At 35.0% G+C, this 26,167-nt stretch overlaps 1 protein-coding gene across 1 annotated transcript in view; it reads left to right on the top strand.

Annotated features, from left to right (window-relative positions):
* The window catches only part of DNAJC1 (DnaJ heat shock protein family (Hsp40) member C1), a 107,470-nt gene that overhangs the window by 42,167 nt on the left and 39,136 nt on the right, over positions 1-26,167 (top strand). The window contains exons 4-8 of the mRNA XM_064635149.1: positions 2,621-2,786; positions 3,681-3,778; positions 4,850-4,943; positions 14,711-14,801; positions 24,413-24,579. Of these exons, the coding sequence (XP_064491219.1) occupies positions 2,621-2,786; positions 3,681-3,778; positions 4,850-4,943; positions 14,711-14,801; positions 24,413-24,579 (616 nt within the window). The remainder of the gene's footprint in view (positions 1-2,620; positions 2,787-3,680; positions 3,779-4,849; positions 4,944-14,710; positions 14,802-24,412; positions 24,580-26,167) is intronic.

Raw genomic sequence — 26,167 nt, 5'->3', positions numbered from 1 at the left:
GGGGTTTTTTTTCCTTACATAGATTTATAATTAATATAGGTTGCCAAAAGAATGCTTTGTAATTAATTGTGAATGTAGTTCTTGATGCACACGGATTAGCTGTCTTTCACAGTTAATATAAGTTTCTATAAAGAAATACTTTAATGAGAAACTTACTTTTAATTAAACGACATTATAAATTTCAAAAATCAAGATTTTAAAATTATGGGAAGCTTCTGAGTTTCAGTAGGATCATTTTCCAGCTGAAAACCTAAAAATCATTGATATCTTTATTTTTCAAATACAGAGCTTAATGACTATTGAAAGCAGTGATTTATCTTTTAACAGTATATATTCTAAAAAGTGGGTTATAATAGAAGCTATCTTCCCTTAAAATGGCCAGTCGTGTGAGCCATAATGCTCATTGATAGTAAAATCAATAGAGCATTGATTCTGAGACTTAATCCTTGGAGACTGTTGTTCAGAGCAGGGGACGTAGCCTGGTAAATACCGAGTGCTGTTTAAAGCGCTTAATGCAAGAGGCTCTGCTGTCTTAATTTATTTTTTCTCAACAGATAATTTATAATAGAATATGGTTGCCAAACATTAGTTTGAAATCTTGGTTTACATATTACTATATTATTACCATCAGCATATATGGGCCTTATTTAATCAGCGGCCACTTTTTCAGTACGTCAATTTACAACCATTAGCGTATAAGAAAGGCAGCTGCTTAATAAATTTATAGTAGTATTAAAAAAACTACTTGCTTCTATATGTATTTTTCCGAAGCTTTCAAAAGAACATCTTATGTGAAACCTTGTTATGAACCTAATTTTTTTTAAAAATGGTTTTGTTTCTAAAAACATTCTATTGTCAATAAAATCTTTTGTAAATGCATTATTTTTTTAAATGCTAAAACTTCTACTTATTTCTTAAAAAAAAGTAAAGTAGAAGTTTTAGTTTTGGAATAACATCCTGCGCAATTTTTCTGAACAGCATTTGTGTTAAGGCATCAGTAGCTAATTCGTTTTGACTTACTAGGAAAGGAAAGAAGTTACTATTTCAAGTTTTACAATAATGGATATTTTTCTTTGTATTCTTGTAGTTATCATTGAAGACAGAATTTTGTTATATGAATTTTACTTCTGGTAGCATTCAGAACACAGAAGAATCCTGAGGTGTTAAATCTTTTGCATAGAAATAACGGTGACAACTTGAACAAATGTTTTATCAGAAGTCAGCTTTCTAGATATGCACTAAATTAAAGTGTATTTTTTAATTGAAAACCACTGCCTCTTTTTCTGCTTAAAAAATGAATTTGCATGTGGAATCTTTTTTTAGTACATCTCCAAGGTATCAATTTAATAACTATCAAAGTAGCTAGTGCAGTTGTTGCATTTAAATTGATTTACATGTCAAGACTGGCAGTTTAGCAGCTGCGCTATTATTCCTGGATTGGTCAATTTACTTGAGAAAAACCTACTACTGAGTTCTACTGACCTGCATGACAATATAGGCCCTATTTCTATTCCTGTAATTAGGCCTGCGACTAACTCAGAATATTTTTAATTAAAATATTTTGGTCAATGTGTTGCACCAAATTAGGCCTTTCAGTGCAGATTTAATTCTGGAAATGGTGTGATTAGAATATGTAATGAGTCATGTTCAATTTAAGATTAACAGGTTGTGTATCTTAAACATACAGGTTTTTGAGTTTACTGTAGAGATTTTTGTTTGAAATTTTACTCTGAAAAGTTAATTAAAAAAAATCTGGTTTGCGTGTCTGTGGTTTGTTTATTTTTAAATTTATTTTATACTGTAAATAAAAGACCCCAGACATACTATGATGTTTCAAAATATTTGTGTGAAGGAAAACAGACAAATTGTCATAAAATGTTTTCTGTACAGTTAGTAGTGTTAGTAAAATTAAACTGTCTCAAAATAGATTTATTTTGGAGACAGCTTTTCAAATAGAAAATAAAAAAGTAGTGAACTTTGTTTTCAAACATCAATCTGAAGGCTCTAACTTAAGTTCATATCTTACGCTGAATGAATGTTAAGTCTGGCAGGTTTTTACCTAATGGATATGGTGCTACTAAAGGACCAAAAAAAAGCAAAGATACCTCTCCTCTCCCACCAGCACTTGTGCATTTACTTTGTAAGAGAAAAAAGGGTTTCTAGTGTTTGAGACATTTGTTCTTTGCTACCCACAATACTTAGTGGGTTGTTATTTACTTCTATCACGGAGACCTGGCCACTGATTACTGGGCAGGTAGAACACATCTACGTTTTTGAAGCCTCTTATTTCAGAAGTGAATGAACTTGGATGGGCTTGATGGGCAGGGAGTGTGTGTGGGGAGTGTTGCAGGAGCGTTTGAATTACTTTTTTTTTTCCCCGCAAAAGACTAGGAATATTTCCCAAGCATTTGGTTCTGGCTTGTTTGTTTCCAGATGCAAGCCTAGCTGCTGACAAAACAAGACATAGCTCTCTTAAAAAAAAAAATAAAAAAATTACAAAATGATCTTTTGTGTGTGTATTATTCAAGCGCGCTGTGGATTATCTTTTGTTTTATAATTGGATGGTTTGGCTTATTTAATTTTTAGCTCTCCATGAAACCTGTTATGTTTGCTACTGTAGGTATGATGATATTCTGATCAATGGACTACCAGATTGGCGACAGCCTGTGTTCTACTACAGGCGGGTGAGAAAAATGAGCAATGCTGAGCTGGCATTACTCTTGTTCATTATACTCACAGTGGGTCATTATGCTGTGGTTTGGTCAATCTACCTGGAAAAACAGCTGGTAAGTATTGGTAATAAATCAAACTTGCTTCAATTATTAGTATTGAATTTCCTGCAGAAGTTTGCATATTATAGAGATCTTTACCACTTCCCCTTGTTTAAATTTGCATTTTTCATATTTTAAAAGGATTATATTTTAAATGGTGATAATTACAGCATGAGATATTTAATATGTCAAAAATAGTAGTCTAAAACCCACTTAGTTTTCCTAGAATCGGTAATAAATTGCAAGAGATAGTCCTTTGGTTTTTAACTGAAAGGAAGAAGAGAAAGTAAAACTCTTCTGTCATTTGTTGATGCAGAATAATATGCTACTGTAGTCATGTCTGTGGTTCTCCTAAGTGGTGTTTAAAAATAATCAGGTTTTATTAGTATAAAATTCATACTTGGTTTGCCTTTCTTCTTAGCTAAATGCTTTTTTGTTGTGGGCTTTTGTTAACGGTGGGGAATTGGTAAGCAGTATAAACCACATTATTTTTTGATAATTTTATTTTTTGTCATAGAAAAGTCTGTTGCACTTAGTAGACTAGGAAGAAGACTTAGCATAACTTGAAAAATATTCATACATTAGCATCTGTTTACTTTTTTTATTTTCCACTGCATTATCGAAGTTGATGAATGAGAAAGGAGGGAAGTTGAATGCTTTCTCCTCTTAGAAAACTTTGATTGCTATGGAGATACACATGAGTGACAGAACTGGACTTCATGTGTGTTTAAAGACTGGATACCATGGCAACAGTTATTGTTAAGATAGATCATTTTACTTAATCATGTAGGACTCCAGATGCATTTGCATAAATGCTACTCTACTGTTTACCCTTCACAGAAGAGTCCCAGTAACATTTGTGGTTTACATGCTAATGATAACCTGTAACCATAGTTCTTTCTACATCAGGATGAACTGCTTAGCAGAAAAAAGAGGGAGAAGAAGAAAAAAACAGGCGTCAGGAGTACAGATGAAGCCAAACTCGCTGCTCTAGACAAAAATGAAAGGTGGGAAGGAAATCTCTTGTTTTCTGCATTTTAAACATTTTGTCAGTTACTGGTTTAGTTCTGCCATTTTCCCTTTGCATCTTTGAAATGTTTTGTGAGAAGAGTAACAGTATTTGTAGCAACAGCCATTGCTGATACAAAGTGTGCAAGTGTAGATGTGTTTTCAGGTTTTGATTTGTAAATTAACATGTGGAATTTATCCAGCAGATCAACAATAATTGAAATATTAAGGCTGAATTAATGATATCTGGCTTATCAAAATGTAATATTTCTATAAGTTGATTTTAGAAGACTTTATGACTTTTTCCGTCTTTAAAGGTTTTTGCCTTTGATTACAATTAATGAATTTCAATTAATTTGAACCTTAGTTTGTTACTATACCAAGCAAGGAGTTTTAATGGGGTTTTAATGCTTGTCTGATGAAATGCTTTTTATCTGATCAACTTAAAAACAAGCATGTTGGTAAAGGCTTCTAACGCATTGTTTGTCAAGGAACACATAGGGAAATAGTGACTTTCAGGACGCTCCAAAAGATACCACCATTTCTTCTATTGATTCATAGAAAGAAATAAAGGGTTTAAATAGTTCACACAGCAGGGGTATGAACTGGATCAATGTGGGATGGAGATCAGAGACCATTCTGCCTGTCGTCTTTCCTGATGACATCAGTGAGTAATGCTCCAGTGAACTGCAAATGACATTAATTTTTGTGTATTGTTTTGTTTATGCTACAGTCTTCATATCTGGTTGTCAGCACTTGTGAACACTTGGTTGAGGCTTGAGTGTTCTTTTGATTTGGGTTTTTTTGAAACTGATTATGTGGGTTATGAATTTATTTTCCTGAAGAAAAGCCCTTTAAGGAGATCAAAATACAGTAATTATTAGAAGTTAACTGTTACATATTTTGAATTAAATATTCAAAATGTATGTTTAATATTATGTAGTTAGACATTTTTGTGGGAGTTGACAAATGCTAATCATCGTAAATGATAATGGGAAATTTCTTTGGCTTTTGTTTCTTTGGAGATTGTGTGGCAATAATGAAAAACCTACAATTTTATTTGACTGCAGAATACTGGACAAACCACAATGGCATGACTTACTTCCATGCAAGCTGGGAATATGGTTTTGTCTCACAGTGAAAGCTTTACCTCAGCTATTCCAGGTAATAGTAATAATTTTAAATTGTATTACTTTATTTTTCTTGATGATATTATTATGCATAATCAGATGTGTAGCACTTAGCACTTGTTCTTAATTAATATTTTGGCTCAAGCACATACCATATATGTGTGTGTGTGTATAAATTACTCTTTGAAGGCAATTTTAATATCAAATTCATGGGGATATGAATATATTCCAACTGGATATTAATCTTAACGTGCTAGGGAAGCAGCTTCTGTTAGGCAAAACTACAAGAATAAATGATGGGAGAAGAGTGATATATATCCATCTAATTAGGAATAGCAATGTCTTTTAAGGGATTTTGACAGAAGTACTTTTATCTCAAATTGGCAATTTCATAGCAAATTTTAATATGTCATTTAAATTTGAGGTAACAGTGAAATTGGTTTTTCTGATTGAGTTTCCTTTCTTTAATTCACTGAATAATGATACAAATTGATACCTGGAATTACTAAGATAAAGTAACAAAGGTATGGTTGTAATTTGTGAACATCAGTGTGACAGACTTGCTCACAATTGTGGGTTTTAATCTAATACTGTAAACTGTAAAATTTAGCTGATATTCAACCAGTGTAAGTATTGTCAGATCAGTTATCAGAATAACTTTTTTAGTATCACCTGTTCTTTCTTTTATTTTCCCTTGAATGCATGATTTTGTTTTTAATACCCTTGTCTCTGCTAATATGGATCAGGGAATGCAAGGTGGATTTACCTTGGTTTAGAGAAATACTGGGTATTAATTTAAAAGTACAAGTAGTATAAATGTCATCAGTGTTTGGTTTTTGTCTATGTTCAAGATGGAAATAAGCCTGTAGTTCAGAATTCATACCTTGTTAGCAAAAACCTTGTAAAAGTTATAAATGCAATACAGTCTGGTCTCTCAGCATCCATTTTTATAGCCTTTAACTTTTCCTACAAAGAGATGCAAAAGTTAATAGTTCTTCTTCTTTTAAAAATTTCATCAGAACTATGTGGCATTTTATTAAAGAAACCTTTCTTTTTGCAAGTTTTAAAGCAAATTAATTGTGCTTAATCAACTGTTGTGTCCCAATTAAGCTTTGATGCTCATCCCTCACTGGGGTGAGTCGGATAGAAAATAATTAAGGTCAGCAAACTGTTGCTGCATTTTTAAAAGTTTATTCATAATTATAGTACTTTCCCTTCTGTCTTGATTGTAAAATATTCAAAAAAATACAGGATATAGTAAGATTCATGAATAATTTTAAATTAGGACTTCTTATGGGCTTCTTATCACTTTATGACATTAAGATAGAGTGTTACATCAGTATAACAGATTTCAGATTTGCTGTTCAAAAAGCAACTCCTATGTCTGCTTAGAATAGGCAAAAAAGATAAATACAACAAAAGTCATGTTTTGTGCTTTGTAGAACTTAGCCTTTCTTTGGATTCCTGATCCATTGAATTAATGGTAGTAGAAAAAACCAAGTCCAATAACTTCTGGAAAATTGGAGACTACCAAACAGGGGTTTGGTGGCAGGGGAAGCGTGATGTAGAGAAAGTCAGAGCAGAAAGGCTTCGATGCAAGGAGGAAGAGAAGAGATGGAGGTTCTAGAGTAAATTGCCCCATATATGAATGACACTACTGCTTAACTGCAGGGTTTGTTTTGTTGTTGTTTAATGTGACTTGCTAATTATGTAAGTTAAAATACAATACATCATATGTAATCTTCAATATTAAGAATATTCAGGACTTCAGGTGACTGAAATAAATTACTGTAGGTTGTTAGTTAACAATACTTAAAGAATTATTACCTCTTCTGAAGAGTGTAAAGGCAGCAGTGACCTCATGTTGGAGCTGTTTTCTGAAATGACAGTTGAAAAGATACCTGGTAGGTTGTCCTGGACAGAGAGTCTGGGCTTCTTTTGAGTTATTTTTAATTCAGATTATTAAGGCAAGTTCTGCCTTAATTGCAGTTACCAACATAGAGTAAAAAGTTATCTGTACTTGTAAGATTATACCCTGGTACAGCAATCCTGTTTTGAATATAAGTGTTTTTCTCTTCAACACTAACACAGGCTTGAGATTTCTGAGTATTTCATGCTTTTAATGTAAGTAGAATCACTAGGGCAGTTTTTCTAGAAGAAGAAGGATCCTACAGATACTGGGTAGTGTTATATGTCCAGGTTACCCATGCAGATTATTTAACATGGTGTTGCAGTGGTTGACATCAGAATGGACACTACAAATTTTAGTTGTTTATTACTTTAATTCTAAGGATTTCTTCAGTCATTTAAGAGCCAACAAGTTGTTTTCAAAATTGGCTGTCATTCACCTGCAACTAGTGCAATTGTAGATGGACTTCTAAAAATGCATCCATATTTAAATGAACCCTGTTTGGGACAGGGTAGGGTAAGAGTTAATACTTTTAATTGGATGTTTCTTCTGCCATTGAGTTTTTCAAAGCCCTGCTGGTGAAACAGCTAAACTGTTTCCTCAAATTAAGGAAACAAAACCACCTGCCTGTGTACACAAGTTCTTCCTCAGAAGAGACTTTATTTAAAACAACCCCAAAACAAAACAAACACAAAACCAAACCAAGAACACCACCAACAAATAAAACCCCAACAACACAAAAAATACAGGCAGAGGTCTATTTAAACTTTTTGTTCTCATATTGAATTTCTTTTATCTAGCATCCCTCTCTGCCTCCATTAGTTAATGTGAATATTTTGCTTAGAGCAGCTCTGTCCGTGGGTTCAGGTTGCTGAGCTTCTGCCCATGCCTGGCTCTCATTTGTCCAATTGAGTGTCTTTCTCCTACTTCCCTTCCTCCTTCAAAATGTCAGATTTCAGAAGGAGGCACTTAAAATAATTAAGGTGGGCCTTCACTGAGGAAAAATGCTTTGTTTGCATGCCCTTGTGATGGCCTATGGCATTTTATTGTAGCCTGCATTTTATGTCAAGAAACTGGAAGCAAAATGGGCGAGAGGATGAGAGAAACTAAGAAAATGAGTGGTTTTTTTAAACTGTTGGCAGTTGTATTTTGAGAGAGACTACATAGGTTTTTATATCCACGCATTTCGTTCAGTTTAATTTAGGGGTGAAAACAGTATCTTTAAGCTTGTTTGAAGAAACGAAGGGAGTAGAATATGTAAAATGTATCATAAATCAAATATCTGTGCTATGAAAGAAGCATTAGGTGGAGTGTAAATTACATAGACTATTGCCAAGTTTAATTCTTATAATGTGGTTAAGAAAAAGATAGGAAAAGAATGCAAATTGTTTCTAAGGTCATTTATAGTTAACTCTTTCATGAGAAAGACCGGGAAGAAGGTTTTTTATTTACAAAAATAGATAAAAGAAGAAGAAGGGGAAAGACCCCACAAAAATTCAATTAAAACTATCATTGGAACTAAAATTTCTTCTTAGAAAGAAATAAACTAGCTACATGTAGTGTGCAAGAATTTCAGTTCAAGTAGCGTATGCACTATGGAACAGACAGTTGTGTTAATTTGTTCTTTTGTGGAAGAACTGTCATAAATAAATTGCAGTTTATTCCAAAAACAGCTGACTAGGGATTTTTCTTGGGGTGTGCAGACACGCAACTTAAGAAACGTGGTCTTTTAAAAAATATTGTTAATTATTCTTCACTAAATATTTCCTTCAGAAAACAGAAGATAGGAGTGTTTCTTAGTATTCCTTTCAACTACTTTTCCTCCACATTGATGTGGTGAAGTTTAGCAATGAATGGCTTTATTTTTACACCAACTAAATTATGAGCCCTTGTCCTGAGGGTAATGAAACAGAAAGCATTTCTGTTTGTTTCAGACAGAAATGGGTTCTTTATAAGGAAATAAAGTGTCCTTCTTTTGTCTCTAATCCTGTAGGTGTAGTGCACACACCCTTGCAGTGAGCTGATGGGAGGACTTCTGGTGGCTTGCCAGTAATGAGAAGGCAGTTCGTGCTCAATATGTAGTTGCACTGGGTATAACCCAGTGAGATTATCAACAAAGCTTTCAATTACAATTGAAACTTGTGTTTATAAAGACCTTTGTGTGGCACAGAGTGAATTAAAACAAAAAGGCCAGTAATTTATTTTTATGTAGGCTACCAGATGGTAATTACTGTAGCTGATTTAGTAGCCTGGAATAGATTCAAACTAGTGACCCAGAGGTGTTTAATTTCTTGGCATTTTTTGCTCAGGTTTTCTTTTTATCCATGATCACAGTTCAACACCTGTTTAGAGATGGTTCAGCTTTGGCCTTAAACGGATTGGCAATGTGTCATTAAACTCAAGAGGCTTTGCCAGCAGGGCATCTCCTTTGGCAAGTTAGCTTTTAAGCAAGATTTGATTAGATCAGCAAATGTTGTATTTGTGAGTTGTTTTTCTCTTCACATTTGACTATATAAAATTGTGGGAGATTAAAACAAACTTTATTGCATTTAATAATGTATGCCTTAATTTTTTTTTTTTTTTTTTTTAAAAAAGGGCTTTATTCAAGTCAGTAAGGTTAAATATATCTTTATTCCCCAGCTTTACAGGGTTTTGATGTGTTCCAATTCACTGTACAGCACCCATGTTGATATAATTTGTGGGGAGTGAGCAGTTGCAGGATGTGTGGCACGAGTGATTGCCCATTTGCTCTGTTTCTTGCTATTTCACAGCTGTTGTGAGAACCAAAGTAGGGATGAAGCTCTTGACCCTGAGGTCAATTAGAAGCTTAGAAGCAGGTCAGAGGAGAGGGGATGGTAAAACAAGTATTCTGGGTGTATGCAAGTGAGCAAAAATAATTTGTGCCTAACAGGGTATTGTTTGAGGCTCTGGAGACAAAATGTGGTGCATAGTAAAAGTTTCAAGTAAATGTAAGACAGTAAACAAATTTGCTTTTAACTGCCTGCTCTGCTGTGGCAGCTTCTTCAGATCACTTACTGTATGTCTACATGTCCTACCACACATGTCAGAGGAGCATAGATCCAACAGGAGCTCCTGTGTATGAGGCAATACTGGCTCTCAGTTAATTGAACTGCTCTGTTGTGGTATGAGGCTTCATGGGGTGTGAAATGGGTCCCAGAGAGGCCTTGCAGCACTGGCCTCTGTTCCCACTTCTGGCTGCCTTAGTCTCACCACTGGGCACGTGGAATTCCCAGCAGGTACTGCAGTGCCACCGCCAGCTGCCGGTCACCTGGTGCACTGGAGGCTTGGGAACCAGGCTGCAACTGCCCACAGGCTGTGCACAGCTGAAGAGCCTCGCCACACCTGGTATTATTCCAAGGTCGAAGCGTGATTTTCTGATTACACAGGAGAAAATAATGTAATTCTTATTTATTTACCAGATTGCCTTTGGGCAAAGATGTAAAAATGCCAAAGAGAAGTATAAATCATTATGTTCAACTCTTTTTTTAACATTATTTCTTACCATAACATGTTGAAATCACTGGTTTAGAAACCCATCCAAAGAGTATTTTTGCTGTGGTATAATGGCTTGCATTTTTATTGCATAGAAATAGCAAATTGAAGGTCAGCTGTTGCAGTAAATTTAATTTAATTCCTTTCTCTCTTTTTTTAATATAAATTGTACAATAACACTGCACTCAAAAAAATAAAAAAATTGGTTCAGAAACTCCGTACAAGTATTTATCTTTAAGTCTATAGATTGACTTAATAAAAATTAGTCCAAAGAAGATTATTTCAATATACTGATTTTAAGTATGCTTGTGGGAGAGTTTTCAGTTAACTGTAAATTCTGAGGGGATGCATTTTGTTTGTATCAATCCCTTACCCAGGGAACCAAGATGTGGAACTGATTCTATCACAAAATCTGAAATGAAGATTCACATATGACAAATACAGCAAGTTGTTTCCAATGTTTTCCTTCCCTCTCCTAATCTCCAGTGTTTCTGAGGTAGACCAGAAAACCAGCAAGATTAACTGGAGGAAAAAATGGCCCAAATCAAAAAGCCGCAAAGCAAACAAACAAAGAAACCTCATCACCCTCTCCAAAAGTCAAGGAGAGGCCAAAATGACTGAGTCTTACTCAGAACTGAAGTTCTCGGTTCTAGAATTAGCACAGTTTGAATAAATGCTGTATCTGCTGATTTAAAAGCAACAAACAAAAAAACCCCACATTAAATCCCAACCAAAACCCCAAAGCCCCAAACAAAGGAAAAAAACCCCTTGAAAGTCCAGTATCACATATTTCTGTATTTCTGCATAACACAAGCTCGGTTTTCTCTTGGCAATCTCAAATTTATTAACATGACATGATACTGATATAAAGAGAGAAACTATATTTTCAAGGATTTTTCAGTATTCTTAGTTCTTATTTGTGATTAAAATATTGAAAATATGTGTTTTCATTTTTATTCCACAACACTTTTTGAAAATTTTTATTAAATAGGAGGGTAAACACAGGAACTTCTTATATATGACAGTTTAATAAAATTTAGAAATACTAACAGCAGAACTTTGCATTTCCAGTACATTCTTTCTTCATTCTGTTCCTTTTTGGAAAGTCTATATTTGAAATTGTAGTATAATAAACCAACATATATCAGCCCTCTTCTTTATTATTTTTGCTTAACTAATTACATGTTACTCCTTTGCTGATGAGAAGAAGTAATGTATTTGTATTGATGCTCTTTCTGAAGACTTCTTAAACTCCTGCAAATGAGAACAAAATATTTCTGATTAGGTAAGGTGGAGCTTTTAGTTAGAAGCGTTCCAAACTTTGTACTTGTGTGTCTCTTTTCTCTGTATCTTTCCATCCCCAGAGGTACAAAAATGTTACTTTTCTTATGTTTATTACCTCTAGAAGATGAAGTATATGTCAGGTATAAATTTTTGATGCTGCACATATTTTGAGCTGTAAAATCATTACCGATTCTTGGGGGAGGAGCATTAGATTGGAACAGACTGTATCGGTGTTGCCAGTGTCTTTAGGGCCCTAAAATGTTTGCATTGAGACAAAACGACTGCTTAAATTTATCATGTTGGAAAAGTAAAAAATCTGAACATAAATCTATTTTTAAATACTTATGCTACCAAAACTGAATATGCTTGAAAATGAATATTCCTGTTTAGACTGATTGAAAGCTAATGAGGAGTAAATTGAAATGGGCTTATTTATGTTAAGGCAGAAGTTTTCTTCAAAGAACTTCCTATTTTAAATGGTTTTCTAGTGTTTTTTTCATTTTGACCTGTAAGGTCTAATACCCATAAAATTTGTGTCTGTGGCTAAAATCTTTACTCAGGTATGCCTTTTAATTTCTTTTTACAACCTGTAGAGCCATTTCTTATGCTTTTCTGGGAAGGATTTGATTTTCAAATCTTCAAAATCCATTTTGAATAAAGCTTTTAGTTGATTTTTTTCCCTTGCTTTTCTTTATATGTATACATTTGTCTGTGCTTCAAAATGTGCAGTCTCCCTTTTTTTTTTGCTATTATGGTACCAGCCATAATAAACTTATCAATAAGATAAAAGACTGATGTTGCCTTTATTACCTGCATATTACTCCATTTGTAGTGATAATCCATTTTATATCTATAAAGCAACAATACTACCAAATTTCATTTATGTGCTTCTGACTAGTTTTCTTTGTTGTTCAGCTATTGTGTCTCATTTTCATCTGAGCCACATTTCCAATTGTTCTGTGATTGACGTGCTGGAGAGATTGACAGTTACCCCCTAGTGCCTGCTGTCTGGAGATCCCACAAGCAATAATGGATTTTACACCAGAATTTAGCATCAAATATTGGCTTTCAGTGTCAAATGGGTTAAATTTAAATGCCAGTTAATTGTAGCCATTTTGAAATCATAGCCTTAAACAAAAGTGTTTTTTGGATATCAGTATGTCTGAGTCTTGTGTATGCCACGCAACCCAAATGTCTCAAACTTACAGCAGAAGTAAACCATTGCATTTATGGCTGTTCCTGTTTCTTAATGAAGCAAATAGTCCAGATCTGGAGAGTATAAGTAAAGTTTCCATATGTGGTAGGGAATTCATATTTCAGGTAAATATATATATATATATATATAAGAGAACCAATAATAAATATAAAATATAAATATAATTACATATAAAATATATATTAAAAAGAGAATCAATGTTGATCCTAATTTTCTAATTTAATGTTCTAACATAGAAACTGAATACATTTCCTCAAATGTTAATACTAGTCCTCCTGTACCTACACATTTTTTTTGGCCACAGTTCTACTAAAACCGCCAAAAAACCCCTCTTCCCCATCCCCAAACCCCAAACTTATAAGCACATGAGATGCTCTCTTCTGTTATGTTCCAGCAGCAAAAAGTTATGTAAACTCTTTAAAATTACTTCTGTGTTCAGTGATTTCTACATACACCTGGCAAAGAAACATAACTTCCCATTTCCTGTACCCAATGTAAAGATAAATAGAGAGTAAGAAGAGGTATTTTGGAAGGAGGTGGAACCTTACTGTTCTTTTGTGGCAATTTCTTAGAGTTGTTCTTCAAGCCTGCTGACTTGTATTGATGAGATGCCTCCAAAACATTACCAAGTTCTGCTCAGAGCTGGGCCGTGGTTCCTGTCCTGTGTTTTCCCACCTCCCTCAAGTATCTTTGCAGGGGTAGATGCCAGCATAACATGAGGAACAACTGTTGTGTCACAGTATCTTTGCAGGAAGAAAGAGTTTTGAATGATTTCTACCATTAGAGGCAGCAATAATGACTGCTTACATCAGTTTGTTTTTTTTTTCAAGATTTGTTGTCTTATTTCATGTTAATGATACCAGGTTGTGTTCAAATGTATGGAATTATAGTTGAAATTATAAAAAAACATTTACTACTGTTTTACAATACATTCTACATTAAAGTTTAAGTCACCCTTTTTATTTATAAAATAGTACTGTTAGTGTAATAACAAGAAATTATTTTTGGCTATAAAGAACTAAAATTGGGTTTATCTAATTCTGTAATTTTTATGTAATACAATAGATATTCTGCATGCCTGGAAAACATAAATAACAACTTGTGTATTTCAGCATTTCTATTATAAATTCCTTGGTTTTGAATGAGTATAGAAATCTCTTAAGCTGGTAAGTGAGAGTAAGAAAACTCTCCATACTTCTTACTTCAACAATCTGGTTGTTCAATTTGGAAAGCTTTCAATGCAAATCTATAATTATTAATTCATCAGATTTTGGAAACGTGTACCTTATTGTGGTATTTGTGGCAAGATTTCTACTTTTATGTATACATTTGGTATATAGATTTCAAACTAGAATCTAATCCTTGGAGAAAAAACCAATATATATTATTTTCAACACTTTAATAGCAATGTGGAGGTTGATTTAAAAAAGAAAGGGGAACAAGCTGGACCATGCAGTTAGTGTTACCTTAATGAGTTCACACTAAGGTGACTGCTGCCTAGCAGTTGCCTTTGTTTGTCCCTGCACACACTACTTTAATTAAAAACTTTTCTTTCTCTGTTGAACTTCCAGATTGCTGATGTCAACAAAGGCAGGGGTACATGGCCTCTTCCAAAGCTGTAGGTAGTTTCTCTAATCATTTTGCTTTTCAGGTTGTCAATGAGCATCATAGTCTATAATATCAATGCTATTACATTTGAACCTTTATTACACAAATTCTACATTCTGAGCAAATACTTTCTAGACAGAAAATTGATGTAACTCAAGGAAACAAATATATCTTAAAATTTTTTTCGAGGTTAATTGAGAACTTAAAACAGAGCCATTGCAATAACTTGTTTGTATAAGGATGCTAATGCCATTGCAACGTTTTCTTAAAGGATGCCAGACAATTATATGTAGAATATAAAGAAACAAAAATGAAGGCGAAAGAAGATGCCCTGGCTAAGGCTGAACTTGAAACACTTCAGAGTGAGTTTTTACCACTGTCTTAATAAACAAAGATGTAATATGAATGCCTTCTGCACTGGATGTATATGAACAAACATTTTTATAATCTCCTAAAATACATGCTTTATATATTTCTGTCCTGCTGTTAAATTTAAATAAGCTTTTAATTTTGTGGCTAATTTTGCAGTAGGCTGCTGCTTTTTTCCAATAGAAGCATAAAACTCAGGTGATGTATCATAGCAAAAAGAACATACCTTGCTAGAAATGTTGCTTTACAGGAGCAGGAGATCTCAAAATTCTAGATCTTGAAGTAAACATTTTCCGAAGTGACATCTTGAGTTTTGAGCATTCTTGTATTCTCTTTGTCTGTAAATATTTTTTTAAATAACGTGTGTAGTGATTCTTTTGTGCATATTGAATTGATTTTTGTGATAGAAAGTGAACGTAATGTGAATTTCCAAATGCATGAATGCAGACTTCAGAGATGGATTCATGCTATTGTTGGAATAAGTGCTTTAAAGTCTTTACACTCTTATAAAAGACCAGAGAAAGCAATTAAGATTTCCCTTAATAAAGTATTCAGAATAATTATAGGTGACTTTTCCTTTTTTTTTTCAGTTCATTGCTTTTGACAATGAACTACCCTACAAAAAACCTACCCTCTTCTGAACAATTTAAAAAGTTTTTTGTCTGCGTTTGTATGTGCATGCTTGCTTTATTTACTATACTTAAGTGCATGCTTTTAAGTTCCTTTATTCTGACAAGTGCATTGAGTGCCCTGTGATAATTTACTAGCTTGGAGTACGCGTAAGCCGTTAGGCACTTAAAATACAGCTGCATAATTTATATTTACAGAATAGCTTAATTTTGTAAAATCAGCAAAGAGATCCAGTTTCAGTGGTAATTCCCAACTTTTCTGTAGCCAAATCCATTTTGGGAAAATGGATAACATTCAGCACCTCAGTGAGCATTGTGGACCCAGGCCAAATCTAGGAAAATAATGCATTTAATGCTTGTTAGGGAGGCCTGCCATTATGTTTGAGATACCTACCACAAAATAGGCCCTTGAAAAGGGTCTTGACTTGGGTTATTAAAAACTTGTTAAATTGTCAGATAGCAGTGTATAGCCATTGTTCATAATAGCTGGCATGCATTCCTCATTGAAATCTGTGAACTAATGTTTTAAAAGGACTACTTTTTGAAAGCAGAAGTGCAAATGAAAATATAAAGTCATTCAATTGTAGTGTGCAGATTCCTGTGTCACTGAAAGGTCGCTTTTTTTTTTTTTTGTTACCTCAGTAGCAGTGCCCACACGTGAGAGGGGCGAGGTTGGCACATTTCCCCCTCCAGGTCACCCCTGACCTCTGAGAGAAGCACCACGCTGTCCCCTGTCACACTGCTGGGTGCAGCATGGCATAACCCCCATGTCTGCTGGGTGACCCGGTGTCACTCGTGAGAGAGGGGGCCAGTCCTCACCCGTGTCACTGGCTGGCATCCTGCCCTGCCTTAGTAGGCTTGCTGGCAGGGAACTCAAGAAGGACTGAGAGTCACCACCTGTAACTAGCAGAGTTTGAAATTTGGTACAGAATTATTTAGTCAGCCGTAGCAGTGCGATAGCTGGGCAGCAGAATGAGCTGTCAGTTACCTTCTTAAAAAACTAAATAAGACTCCCAAGAGAGGAACAAGAGATGCATCCATGTTACTGTAGGCAAAAAAAATGATATCATTTTTTTCCTGAAGCTTATGTGCAAAGCATCTGCTAAATTTGCTTATTTCATTATGTTGCTCTGCATTGTCACTTCCCAATTAGCATAGAAAGGTTGTAAATCACCAAATGTGCATTTTGTTTCCCCCTGTTCTTCTTAATTTTAGAGACCATCCCTTGGATGTGAGTTCACAATAACAGTTCCATCTATCTAATTGAGTAAACGTATCTCATGCTGATTAGCAATAGCTGTTTTACAGTGCTTGTTTTTTCATGGCCTAATTGCTGGTTTACCCCCATGTCTACCTGCTTTCCTGCTCAAAGTGTGCAGTATTCTGTAGGCAGCTTGAACTAAAAACAGAGAATGGTACTGGAGGAGGAAAATATAATTTGCAAAATAGGAACAAGAGGACGGAATTAAGATGTCACTAAAGTGCTGTATTTGTTAAGGAGCGTGAAAAAATAATTTCTTGGTAAGTCAATATTATGCACAGTTTGATTTAGTTTTGTGGCACTTTTGCAGTGCTTCTTATCACTTCTCAATCCATTCAAAATGGTCATTACTGCCTTAATAAAATATAGCAACTTTACCTTACAGAAATACAGCAACTTACATTATAACCTTATGTCTTTAGGAAATATGGTTTTGTGTGGAATTACAGATAACTGTGTTTTAGAGACAAAAATAGAGAGGTTTTGCCTTACGTTTTCTGATGATTTTTCACATTAAGATACCAGAACACAAAATTTATTTTTGAATGAAAGTGCTTCAATTAATAAACTTTCTTTCAACTTCTTCCTCTTCTGTAGTGTCACATGTATGTGATCCCTTCGTCAGGGGATGATCTTTAACAATATGTCCTTCATAGTCACAGGATGTGAAATAGAGTATGTATTAGCTGAACTGAATAGTCATTAAACGAAGATGACTTAAAGATACAGTGTCAGGACAGATGACTCTGACAGTTTTTAAATTTAAATTGCAAGGTTTGAGTAGTTATCAGGACAAATTCTTGCAGCTCTCAAGCTCTTTTTGCATGGATACTTCTTTCAACCACATCCATTTTGGGGAAACACATCTATTTTTCTTTCTTTATACTTAGCCTTGGTAGTTCTCTTACTTTCCATTCTTCTTAGTTTCTTTTCCCTGTCCTTCAATATGAAGACTTACATTTATTTTTACAATATACCCTTTTAAAGAAATGGAGCCTGGTAGATATTGCAGGTGAACTCTTCACTGGCATCCCAGTTACCAAATGTATTTGCATTGTAAATCCAGAATTCTTGTTGTGATGTACCAGGCATCTGGAATAATCTATGGCAAGTAACTGTTTTGTTTCTAGTTATAAACCATGTTGAATAGTTTGTAGTTTTTTGGGGCTTTTTCCTTATGACTCCCATCATTCAAGCTTTAACTGAAGTACGAAGTTACAAGTCCTATGGCTGTATGACTAGGGCTGTGTTGGGGTTTATGATGTGGTGTGATGCAGTATGATGTGGTTATGATGTGTCTCTTCACAGGGCCTTATAGCAAAGCACTCTTACCCAAGTGCCTGCCACCAAACATCCAGAGCTGTAGGGAAACCTTTTATACATTTGATCATGTTTGGTTAGGCTTGGTTGTTCTCCCTTTCCAGGCAGCTCAGAATACAGCATGCTGCTTGGGTAGCTTTTTATATTGTTTCTTGAAAACTGGGATAGGAGACATCATTAGATCGTTCAGTATAATGTGTTTATTTTAGACCCGTATTGGCAAAAGTCAGTGAAAAATACTGGTTCTCCTGACTTGTCTTGTTTGACTTGTACCAGTGATGCACTTTAGATTTGTGCATCTTGTTATACAAGAAATTATATTGATCAGAAGGCCTCGAAATGCCTTCTCTTCCTCTTAGTTTGTTGAGACAATTAATTTTACTATTATATAGTTATATTTTAATTTCAGTATAGATTTCTCCAGCTGTAGCTTTCAGTAGTTCATTATTAGCATTTGTCTGTGCCTAAAAAAAAGTTTTATTTATCTACAGGTGTTCTTAATATAAAGCATTTCTTTAGCACTTAATTTTTGTGGATCTTCTGAACTTACTTAGTTTTCCAATGTAGTGGGGCCTGGGTTTGTATATAGTCTTCTAAAGTTTGTCATCTTCATATCATAAAATTGTGTTTCTTCTGTGATTATTGTTCTGTTTACAGAATCACAGATTACCTAAGTTCCTATTGCTCTGATAGCTCATTTCAGGTTGCTTGTCCACCATAACTTGGAGCCCTTACATCAAAGGTTCCTTGCACACAGTCCCTTGTAAGTACAGATATGGCATAAGGTCCTTAACTGTATTTTTCAAAAATGCTTTTGATTGGTCCCAGACTACCAGTTGGTCCATGTTCCTACTTCTTCCTGTGCTTTCCTCATCCCTGTAAACCATTTTGACCAAACTGATGGAATCTAGCACTATACTGAAGGTGATTTTCCTTTTACTTCCAAATAATTGACAAATATCTTGGATAATTGTGTTTAGTATTAATCTCTGCCAAAATGCAGTGTTGACATGTCTGTTCAGTAATGATTTGCTGACAGGCAGGTTCAGAGAAAATTAATTCATGCAGTGCATGCTTTTTTGGTCGGTGTGGGTGTGAATGTTCTGATCACTTAATTGTTACCTCCGAAGCCTAATTATGGCAAACTATGTATCATCCATTTCACTGATTGTTTTGGCAGGCCTGCCGAAAGAATTTTGAACTTGCAAGCTCATGTGCTTTTCCCAATTGTTTCAACTAGGCTTGTATGATACCTCTCCCTGCAAAACTTGCTTCAGATTTTATATTCCACTAACATGCAGTGTATGAGCCCAATCCATATTTCATTGTATATTTGTTGGAAGGCAAATTAGCTCTCAAATATTGGAGCCTTGTTTCTAACCCTTTTGTATTTGGGGGGAATTAGAAGTTTTGGGAAGGATAGATACTCAGAGAAAAAGATGAAAGGCATCAAAATCTGCAGCTTGTGAGAAGTTTTTTGTGGCTGAGGATGCATTCAACCCTGAGCATGTCTTTAGTCAGTTTGCTCGAAAAATAAACTAGCTTGTAGGTCCCAGTACAGCAGAGGTGTATATCTGTCTCTAACTCATTCATATAATCTAGTTGACTTTATTATGAGTACAGAAATGTGTACTTTTTTGAACATATGTGTGTTTGCCCCATATTTGCATTGATACTGAACATGGTTTGCTCCATTTTTTCAACACTGTCAAAACCTTAGTAAAAATTTTTTTGGACTTCTGGGTTCTTTGTGTTCTGTCTGACTGTGTTGCTGTATGTGCAAGTGAATTTTTCTCTGTCACGTTTAAAACAAATTTTGATGTTCTAAAAGCTTTGGTTTGGTTTTGTAGGTAAGTGCACAGTGTTGAAAAAAGAGATCTCAGTGCAGTATCTTACTAATTTGCCAAAAGGATGTTTGCTATCTACCTCTGTGTGTGGTTCATATTTCTTGCTTATCAATGCATGAGATATCAGGCAGCCTATCCATTTGATTTTCAAGACATCACTGTCTTTTTGGACTATATTTTCTGTGAATTCTTGTTCATACTTAAAGCTTAAAAGCCTTAAAGAGAAAGGGAGCTGCAACTTGATGTGTCATACTTTCTTTACAGAAGTTCAGAACTTGTTTTTTGTTTATTTCTTTCTGTATGAAGCAGTTTTTTCTTTCTGTGAAAAATTCTCTGAATTCTTTTTGTTTACACCAACTAACATGTAAAATCAGTATATATTTTTCTTCAAACTTTAAAATACAGGACCTCGGATACTTGTTACGGAAAAAAGCACTGCTATTTTAGTATGTGATTATTTGATCCAAAAAGGCTAGCTGGTTTCTTATCTGACAGCTGATATATCTTAAAGCAAGGAATCATTAGCCAGATACTATTAATTCTGCCACTGATAAAATTAATGTAGTAACAGCATGGAAGAAGTAACAAGGAAGGTCAAAGTATCTGACCATGTGCAAGTAATTCATCAGACTTCAAAACCCAGATCATGGCACCAAAAACTAGGAAAATGTATAGCCAGTACAGGAATAGTATTGGAGGCCTTTAGAAACATAAAATTATATACTTTATGAGAGTTAGCTGTGTGTTATCTGTTAAATTCTGGGCATCCCAGTGATAGGTGTGTTTTATGTGCTGTTCAAACATAGGGGACATAGCTCTATCTCTTTTTTTAAATCTTAAGTTGTTAAATACACAGTCAAATTTGTTATTCTGGTAAAGAACTTGATAGTTCTGCAGGTGGAAAATACTTACAGAAAATTAGTATCCTTGCAGTATGAAATCAGCAAATGATAAAATTTCTTCTGCTACAGAAGGACTAGAACTCCATAAAGTCCTGAATCATTTTACACTGGAGTGGTAGATATCAAAAAATTTCCATTGTGCTTATGACCTTGGATTCCATTTAGTTACCGCTGTTGCCTTGGTTTTTTATTTTATTTAATAAGCTAGTGATGTTACTACACTGTAATTTGGCAATTGAAGTACATGATGTTCTCAGAAAATAGTAATGAGAGTAAGCTATTCATTTACCCTATTGAGCTTGAAGTCAGGCTCTGTTTTTACCAAGATTATTTTCTCTCCCCTGCTTTAGTTGTATGAGCACAAGTAACTCTGATTAAAGTCAAGGGATGTTGGATATTGGTGCCCACATAAGGCGTAGTGGTCTGATTGGGTCTCCAGCAGACAGTCACAATACTGAGAAGAATCTATGAAATCTTTTTCTGAATGTTTTTCATTTCACTTAGGTTTGTGTGTAATAGTATTAGAACAATTTTTGAGACTGGAGGAGAAAAATGCATTTTAAAAGCCTGTTCTGTTATAGTAGATGGGCTAAACCCAGCACCATTAGAAGACAACAGTAAGTGTTAAGGGAACACTTGCATTTCAAAACTCTGAATCACAGCTCTAGTTGTCACTACTGTCAGCACAATCAAACACATCCTTACATTAGGTGGTGGTGGTGGCAGCTGCACCAACTTCCTGGCTGGCTGTCAAGCCTTAGCAGATACAGGATTCAGCTGTCTAGGTGTTATCTACTATTTGGAAAACCTGATCCATATTCTCTTCAGGGGGAAGCACTAGGTCAGATTGGAAGTATCTTTTGGGCTGCCATGAATTGCTGATAATGAAAAGATAGCATGAAAGAGGGAGGTTTTGTTCCTAAGTATTTCCTGTGGACTTCCGTTGTTTGGGTGAAGTAGTTTCAGTGAGGTTTTGCTTTCTCCATCTTCACCTGAAAAAGCAACGGTACTTGACTGCCTTAAGTTGAGACATCATACCTCTGAATATAACTTCTGAAATTCCTCTGTCTAAAATCCTTCGTGATGTTACCATTAAACCATTTTTATATGCATTCCTGTTTTAAAAAAATGACTTTGAAAATTCTGAGGTGAAACTGCTCTCAATGGGTTATTGGGAGCCCTATGTCAAAGGTGCTGTGACTTCAATTATTTATTTATTTTTTTAATTCAATATGACAGCCTTTGTGGTATTTAGGGGATATGCTGAACTCCTTCATCTTTTTGTATATGCATGGGAGACAGTAGAGATAAGGTTTTTTTAATTTTGGTTGAGTGCTTGTTTGAGGTTGTACAGCCATCTTCTCTAGGTGGGATTTTGTGTTCCTTTGATTGTCAGCAAACAGCAGGGTGTCTTATCTATGTTAGGTCTTCCTCTGTTGCTTAACTGTCTGAAGAAAGCCTAGATACTGTCTTTGATACCTCATTTTAAAGAGAGGTGCAGTGTCTTCTGGAAATACTGTTACAGAATTTTTTCTAAAACTACAGAAAGAGCATAGATGACCTATTGGCAGGCTCTGCTCTTCATTTTAAATGTTGGTTAGAAGCATTCAGGCTTTAACTATTTGCATATTTTGAGAGGCAAAATTAATAAACAGTAGGTAATGGGGTGCAAGATACAATAAAAGCCAACTGTCTCCACTGTTAAGTAATTCCAAGTGAACACATGGTGGGTTTGATTATTTTGTAGGATTGAAATACAGTGATGAAAATTGTCATTTAAGTTAACATGCTGGAATATTTTTGCCAGTACATGTGTTTGGGGTAAATAGCTGGTGAAGCCATTGTTGCTTATCCATGCAAATCTTGACTCTGACTCCAGAAGCTGTTACACATGGCAATTTTGGAGTAAAATAATATTAAATATATGTGATTTGATTATAAAAATTACCTTTTGAAATAGACAAAAAGAATTTTGCACCAGTGTTGTCTTGAATAGTGTCTGCACAATGAGAAAAATGCTGGTACTTTTGGGTTTTCACTTAGTTTTGTTTTTTAGGGAGCATCTGTCATTTCATTATATTTACTATGCACGCCTATAGAGGGACACTAAAAAATTCCAAATACAAGTTTTTACTTAGTATTTCATTTATTGAGAGTAATTTGACAAGCAAAGTTAGAGATTTTTCACAAAAACAGGTCTCTGAACAACGTACAATGAAACTGAACAATGAAAAGTTGAATTAGTCATGCTGTTAACTTTCAAGATCTGTATAAATTTCCTGTTCTTTTTGAACTTCCGAAAGGTGCTATGAGACCGTTCTCTCTGCCTCTGTTGTTTTCTTAAATAGTCAGTTCCTAGGAGTTTGTCAAATCTGTGGAGTTTTTTTCATTGTGCTGTTTCTGCACATGTACAGTTAGGAAAAGAAATTCTGCATCAGAGCCTGTAGGGAACAGTCCTCTGTCCTCTTCAGGATTTTCTAAAAGAAGGTTCCACGAAAAAGATTTTTCCTCTGAAGTATTAGGGCATGGTTGGAAAGGCAGATAAGCTGATCTTGCAGCCCTCCGCTGCTGGCAAGTATGATCCTTCTTTTCCTTGCCCACCACCTTTAAATAACTTGGATGTTTTTCTTTTTGTTTGAGTGTAAAGAGTAATTTTCTACTAGCTTAGGGAATTGAGTTAGTTTGCTAAGTGATTGGATGACTGTCAAAGCACAGTAGAAGACAAAGGAGCATAAAAACATGCAGTAGAGAGTGGAAAGGTGGAGTCAGAGTAGAACTTCTCTCTTGGTTGTGGTGAGGTATTAGATCAGTTCTTTCAGTTTAGAAGCATCTAGTTATTGTGAATACAGCATATTTTTAAAACATGAGGAAAAACCAGAGGAGTCATACTGGGCATACTGAGTGTTCAAGCTTCTCTTTCTGTCCCTCATCTTCTTGTCTTTCCAACAGCTCTGTCAGTTTTCCATCTTAAATCTTTCTTCTAAGATCATTTTATTTACTGGGGTTTAGGTTATGTTGTCCCTCCTTCCTCTCTATCCCTTAAGTTTGCTGCTCCAGTTAAATACGATTTGAAGGACAGAGAGAGCAGAGAACAGTGATCAGTGTGAAAAATGGGGTCCAACATTTAAAACTCCCAAAATGTCCAAGTGCTAGAACAGAGCTAGAGTTGCAGAAATCTGAGACTAAAGACGCTATCCATTGACAGAGATGTTTGTAGGCAGCATAGCTGACCATAAAGTACTACAAAAATGGTCTAAACATCACCTTTCTACCTTTGCCAGTGCTCTGAAGCTAGCTGAACTTTTGAAATCTTTTAACAACTCCTGTGCTTTTGCCTGTACTAATCTTCATTGCCAGGTGGTGCAGCAGTAACAAGAGCTAACTGATTCTGAGGAGCTGATCTGGCCCTTAAAGGCATAGTTCAGATGGAAGAGGGGCTAAGTGGGTGCATTCCTCTTTACTTCTAATAAAAATAAAATTATTGTGCAAAACCCTGCTTCTCTTTTTAACAAAGAAATTGAAGCCTTTTCCTCAGTGGAAATTTTAATATAGGCTTAAAAGTTGAGGAGCTAAGCCTGCTTCTGAATTGCACATCTCTGCAATACTAGTAGCATTACTTTTTCTTCTTTTTTTACTTTTGTATAGAGGAGAAGAAACCTAAAGTCAAGAAACCGAAATTAGAATTCCCTGTGTACACGGCTCTGGAATCAAATACATATATACCATCATATGATCATGGAGCTTCAATTGAAGAGATTGAGGAACAGATGGATGATTGGCTGGGAGGCAGGAACAGGACGCAAAAAAAGAAGGTAAGTTCAAAGTCTTTCATGTTGTTTTATATTTTAAATGTTGATTCATTTGCTTACCTCTTAGGAAAATGGAATATTGTGTGTATACCACCACTATTCATATACCATTGAAGTCTAGAGAAGTAGTAATTGTCTGACAGAGACATAACAGAAAAAATTGTATAAATGTTCAATGTAATTTGTGTAACAATGCTGGAAATGTTGTTATAATAGGATGTCATTGACTGAACTGTATGAATGCTCTCTATGACTGTTCTTGTTCACTAGAAATTAGTAGAACATAATGCTGTCAAGTTATATGAGGCTTGGTTCTTTCTCTTAATTGCAGTTAATAACATTGCTTGCAAGGATAGATTCTTCTCTATTTAAAAAAAGACAAAGGAAAAAGAAGCTTTCTTAATATGCAGGTGTAGTATCTTTTGATTATGGAACTGCTTATGTATTTTGTGCTTTTCCTCTGGAAAACTCCTAACAAGTTGATTTAGGCCTTTTGTTAAGGTTCTTTCTACTCAGAGGCAAGGGTTCTTAGTGGCAGTTAGTAAATTTGTGTTCTGGTAAATTTTATTAAATCATACTGGCTTGAAAATGTATACTTTTCATCTTGGAACTGAGATGCACAGATGACAGAAAAAATGCTGTAAATTGGTCTCCTGACTTGCAAATCTGCCTTTCTTGGAAGACAGATGAGAAGAGTGTGTTTGGAGCGGAGATTGGGCAATACATTGACTTCAGTGTCATAATAGTGAAAGAAGTTCCTGCTGTCATTTGTTTGATTCCTCTCTGCTGCAGATTTGCTTACTCATTTGTTTTCAAGCCTGTGAAAAATACTCTCTCCCATTTTTAGCCAGACCTGAAGTTTTTGCAAACATAATTTCAATTTTGCCTAACCCATCTAATCATCTAGTATTATTGAATTCAAGTCTCCTGACTTCCCAGTTGTCACTTTTCTCTTGCTTTTACTTTTTTCGTTCTGTATGATTTAGTACATCTACATTATGTTTATTTTTACATTTCTGTAACAAATCAATTCAGCAAATGTGCCTAACATTTGACTTCTGTGTAAGGGATTGACACATAGAATCCTTAACACTGGATCATATTTTCACATGCTTAGAGAAAGTAAGGGCTTGGGTCCTTAATTCTACAGATGAGTTATCTGGGAGCTAAGAGCATATGTACAGTCATTGCTTTGTTTACCTTAATTCAAGAAGTGCCTGTGGATTGGATTCCTGTTAGTTGCATCTCTGTGAACAGCTTTGTTTGCCAGGCTGTGTGGGCAAATATTTAAAGGAGAAAATATGTTTGTTTGTTTGTTTGTTTACATTAGCTTGAGTTGGTTGCATGCTTGACTATCTGAGTCCCCAAATTCACCTTCCTCTCTGATGGAAATTGAGTCTATGTTTGGATTTCCATGCAAATGAAGAAATTTAATAAAACTGTGCCTGTTCCATCTATAGATTTGCACCTCCCACACAGAGTATATTGAAGTTGTGTCTTCACAGACACAGACACAACTTCACAGACACAACTGCTAAAAGAACAAGTTGTAGGTACATCCTTTCAGATGTTCTCAACGAAACTAACTTGG

The sequence above is a fragment of the Pseudopipra pipra genome, chromosome 1 (genome assembly GCF_036250125.1).
Source record: "Pseudopipra pipra isolate bDixPip1 chromosome 1, bDixPip1.hap1, whole genome shotgun sequence".
NCBI classification, from domain to species: domain Eukaryota; kingdom Metazoa; phylum Chordata; class Aves; order Passeriformes; family Pipridae; genus Pseudopipra; species Pseudopipra pipra.
Note: the sequence above shows the minus strand (reverse complement) of the source record. Positions and strands in the feature narration are given on the sequence as shown.